At 33.2% G+C, this 4,448-nt stretch overlaps 1 protein-coding gene across 1 annotated transcript in view; it reads left to right on the plus strand.

The window, feature by feature from the left end:
- LOC140920334 (uncharacterized) overlaps positions 1-218 on the plus strand; it is a 2,437-nt gene extending 2,219 nt beyond the window's left edge. Inside the window, exon 5 of the mRNA XM_073368589.1 lies at positions 31-218. Coding sequence (XP_073224690.1) covers positions 31-218 — 188 coding nt within the window. The remainder of the gene's footprint in view (positions 1-30) is intronic.
- Positions 219-4,448: the final 4,230 nt, after the last annotated feature.

Here is a 4,448-nt window from a genome sequence, read left to right on the forward strand (position 1 = left end):
CAAGAGTGAAATGTGTTTTATCCATGTTAGAAGCATCACCATCTCGTTCCCCTCGTGTCTATACTAGATGGGAGGAGTTGAAAGGGAATGAAGAAGAGTATGTAGAGAAAAAGAAAGAGACACCACTAGTTGAGCTCAATCAATTGTCACCTCACTTGAAATCTGTATTCGTTGGTGAGAAAGATGATGTGTTCTTTGTGTCATATAATACACCTTGACAATGGTTGAGGCGTCAAGCTAATGACTTTAAAGAAACGCTTTGTGGGAGACAACCCATAGGTAGAGGTAACTTTTATTTTTACAATCTTATTTTTTTTATTTGAATTTATTTCTTTTTAATTGTGTGTAAATGTGCACTATGATGAAGAATTTTTAACAACTTGAAGCTGGTCTTAAGCTATTTGTTTGAGATTTTGAAATTTAAATTCTATTTCTTTGCTCATATCATTGTTCAATTCGACGAGTTCACTAATGCATACATTGTTGATTACTCTTTGGTTGTGGAAGTCTTGACATTCTTAAAAAAATAAAATAAATTGTAGTGACATGTTTGGCATCGTTTAGATAGTTCATACTCTGTTTGTGTACTTTAATAAATAACATCTTCTTGGTTCTTTTGTCAATGTTTGAGAATCTCCACAATGAAAATGTGAAGAAAAAAAAGTGGTAGAATAATTGGAAATTGTGTACCTAACTCCAAATACTAAAGCCAATTATCCCAAAATGTCTTACCCTTACCTAAGTCTCATTACAACCCGAATGTTAACTAGAATTTTTTTCGAGCCTATGGTAGCGCGCTGCATGTTCTAGGATTTGAGTGATAAATTCATAACCCTATCTAAACACTTGAGAGAAATTTTAGTGAGATTGTGTGAAGAGAGAGTTGAACTTGATGAATGAATGCTAAAGTGTACAAATTGTGTATTTTTTTTTAGCAACCATGGAGCATGATGAATGTTTTGTAGTAGCTGGAACTTTGAGAATTGAGTTTGATTTGATTTGAGAATTGAGTTTGATTTGATTTGAGAAATTGAGTTTAAGTTTAATTTTAACTGTACCAAATCTGAATTTAATCCACAAGCAACAGACTAAGTTTGGGGTTGTGATGACTCTTCATCATATGCATATTTTTCATTGTTTTTAGTCTTATTTATCTTTAATCATTAGTTAATTTAAGAAGTTATTTGATATATTTTGTTTATTTTAGTTCTTAGATTTAATGAAATGTTTATATTCTTATTTCCTTGATTAAGTAGAGATTTTTTTGTAGTTTTGCGTTGTTTCTTTGTTTTAGTGCAATGCTGAATTTTGGTGAGAAATCAACATGACTTAGGTGGAGTATTGCAACCATTGCTAGAGTTGTAGATGTCCAATTGGATTCAAACCAAGTGAAAATGAAAGCTAAGATCCATAGCTACAACTTTCATGAAGACACTAGAACCAAATTAGGACTCAAAAGAGGAGACAAAATGACTAAATGCCAAACATAAGAGGCTTTGCGCTTGAAGCGCATAACCTGTGCCTGGGGCGCGCGACGCGTAGCAAAACACATTAAAACACGTTTTTCTCACTGTTTAGGCATCTTTTTTACTATTGGGAAGTTGGGAGACTTGTGCCCCTAGCAGAGAAACTCAAAGACGACTAGCTGTTCTTAACACCATTGGAAGAGTTTTATCAGGAATCATTCATGAATCCTTCTTGTAATTCTTCTTTAATCCCTATATTTTGTATCTATGTCATGAGTAACGAAACCCTATTTGTTAGGGATGAGCGAAACAAGATGAATTCCCTTATTTTTCTCATATATGTGTTTAATGCTTTTTATTGCTTGATCAACATTAAAATGTTCTACGATTCGTATTTTGAAACGGAAGTGGGCTTTACGAATGCTTGAGATGAGAAATTCATGATATTGTAGTCTAGGGATAGATGCAGGTCATGAAACCAATTAAATTTGTTGCAAAGATAGTAGTTTAAAAAGAGAATTCCTATACCATAAAGCTTAATTCTAATCTTAATTCCACTAAGGAATTATGGGTTACTTTGGAATTAAAGGTTACGTCAATAAGACATTATGGCAAGAATAATAAAGAGAATCCAGTAATAATTCAATAAAGGAATTAGTAACTAGGATCAAATTAGACACCAAGGTTGGATACGAAGTGAAACTTATTCCTGACATTTTTCTTATAGTAAAAGATCAATTTTATTACTGTTGTTAATTTCAAATATTATTTCAATCATTTCTGAAATTTTTTGTTCAATTTTAGTAATTAAATACAATTCGATAGTAAAACGCAATCCTTCAATTCGACACTTGGTACTACCATTTTATTATTACTTGCAACGATTCAGTGCACTTGCTGAAACGCTATCACTACCAAAGCGAAGAACGTTCCTCGTTAGACTCAGAAAAACATTATTGTTAATGGCTACCACAAACTAAGAACCTTCTTCGTCCCAGTTCTGGTTTTTTTATACTGGTTGTTCTAATCATATGATTGGACATAAGGAGTGGTTTGTGAGTCTTAATGAAAGAATAAAAAGGGAAATCATATTTGCAAATAATAGCAAAGTAACTGCATAAATAGTAGGAAATGTGTTCATTCAAAGGAGAGATGGAAAATAGTCTTTCATATGTGATGTGTTGTATGTGCCAAGAATGAAGAACAATCTGCTAAGTCTTGGAAAACTGCTTGAAAAGGGATATTCAATGAAGATGAAACATGGACAAATAAAGATGTTTGATAATGCAAAAAGGTTTGTATTTAAGGCACCATTGTCCAAAAACAAAACCTTCAAACAACACTGCCAACCAGATCTTCAAGAATGATGGACGTTGAAGGATTGAATGAGATTTTGAATCCAAGGAAAGGTGATGTTGGTACCCCAGCTTTTCAATCTCGTACGACTTCTAGAACTACAACTCAAAAGAAAAATAGTCAATCGTGTAGCAAGAGCAAAAGTTGTTGTAGGAGATGTTGAGCAAGAGAACAAATATGTTAATGTTCCATTCCCTCTTGTTGTTGTGCCAAGTAGCAAAAGAAGGGTCCCTGTATTTTCTACTCGTAGAAAGAAGGAAGTGATTGGGCTGGATGACGATAGTGGTGATGGTAAGAGTGAGGTCCAAGGGAAACCAGTAGATGCGGCTAAAACTCATGTTGTAGCTCCTAGCAGTAGGACAAGAGCTGTTAGCCGTTTGGTTTGCACAAAAATGAGATCCCTGATGGCACTTTAGTGCAGAAAGCAGCATATAGCACCAGGAGGTCCGTGAGATTGTTGGGGAAGAGCTTGTCAAAGATGAGTTTAGTCGACACTGAGGACATGGGGTTGACCAAGAATTATGATGTTTCTGAAGAAATGAGTGGTGTATCCAACTTATAAAGGAATCATTTGACACTGATGTGGACCTAGCACAGGCTTGCGGTGCATGCATAGTTGGATTCAATGTCAGGAATCCACCTATTTCTCTTAGGACATTTTTCTCGAGAATGCGCAAGACATCCAAGTGTTCATAGAATGAGAAAGCACATAGAAACAAGGTTTTATTTTCTAAGAGATCAAGTGATGAAAGGCAAGATAAAGCTAGAACATTACAATACCAATGATCAAAAGGCTGACATTATAACTAAAAGCTTAAAGAGGGTGAAATTCAAAGAGATGTGTAACAATCTTGGATTAATATCAAATTGAATCACTTTGAATTAGGGGGCATGTTAAATATAATTAAAAGTGATTTATAGTTAGTTAGGAAAGTTAGAAGTAGTTAAGAAGGTTAGAATTTTGTTTTGACAGTTAGTGCTCAAAACTGATATAAAATTTGTAATACAGAGAACATTCTCTAGATGTAGTTCATCAATCTCCGATTTCAGAATATTTTGTTTTATTTTCTCTTCTTCTCAATTTTAATTACTCTCAATTATGCAACTTGTTCTAACAATGTTAACTCTTCTTTGGAAGATGTTATCTTTTGTATTGGTTGAGTCAGGATGAATCATGGTCTCCCTAGAATTTGTATAATGAATAGTGCAATCAATCCCAAGAAATACTTAAATTTGAATTTGCAATATATATATATATATATGTCAAAATATGTTTTATAACATTTTATCTATTTGATTGCCTCTTTTAGAACCTGATGTATAAAGTATTTTTTAGAATTTAGAATTAATGTTTAAATATGTTTTAGTCCCTAAAAGATCTTCATTCTTGTAAAATGGATAGAAGTAAAAATGGATACTTTTTTTGTAGTGACTAAAAAACATTTAGTGATTGGGGTTAGTATATGCTAATAATATTTGGAATAACGTGGTCAACAAAGTGAATGAACGAAACAGTCAAATGTGTTCCCTGTAACTAGTGAAATTATGGTATTAGTTTTGTGGTTGTGACATTAGATGGAAAAACGTGTATTTATAGGGGTGCTAATTAAAGATAACAATAGCTAG

This window comes from Cicer arietinum, chromosome 5 (genome assembly GCF_000331145.2).
Source record: "Cicer arietinum cultivar CDC Frontier isolate Library 1 chromosome 5, Cicar.CDCFrontier_v2.0, whole genome shotgun sequence".
Taxonomy (NCBI): domain Eukaryota; kingdom Viridiplantae; phylum Streptophyta; class Magnoliopsida; order Fabales; family Fabaceae; genus Cicer; species Cicer arietinum.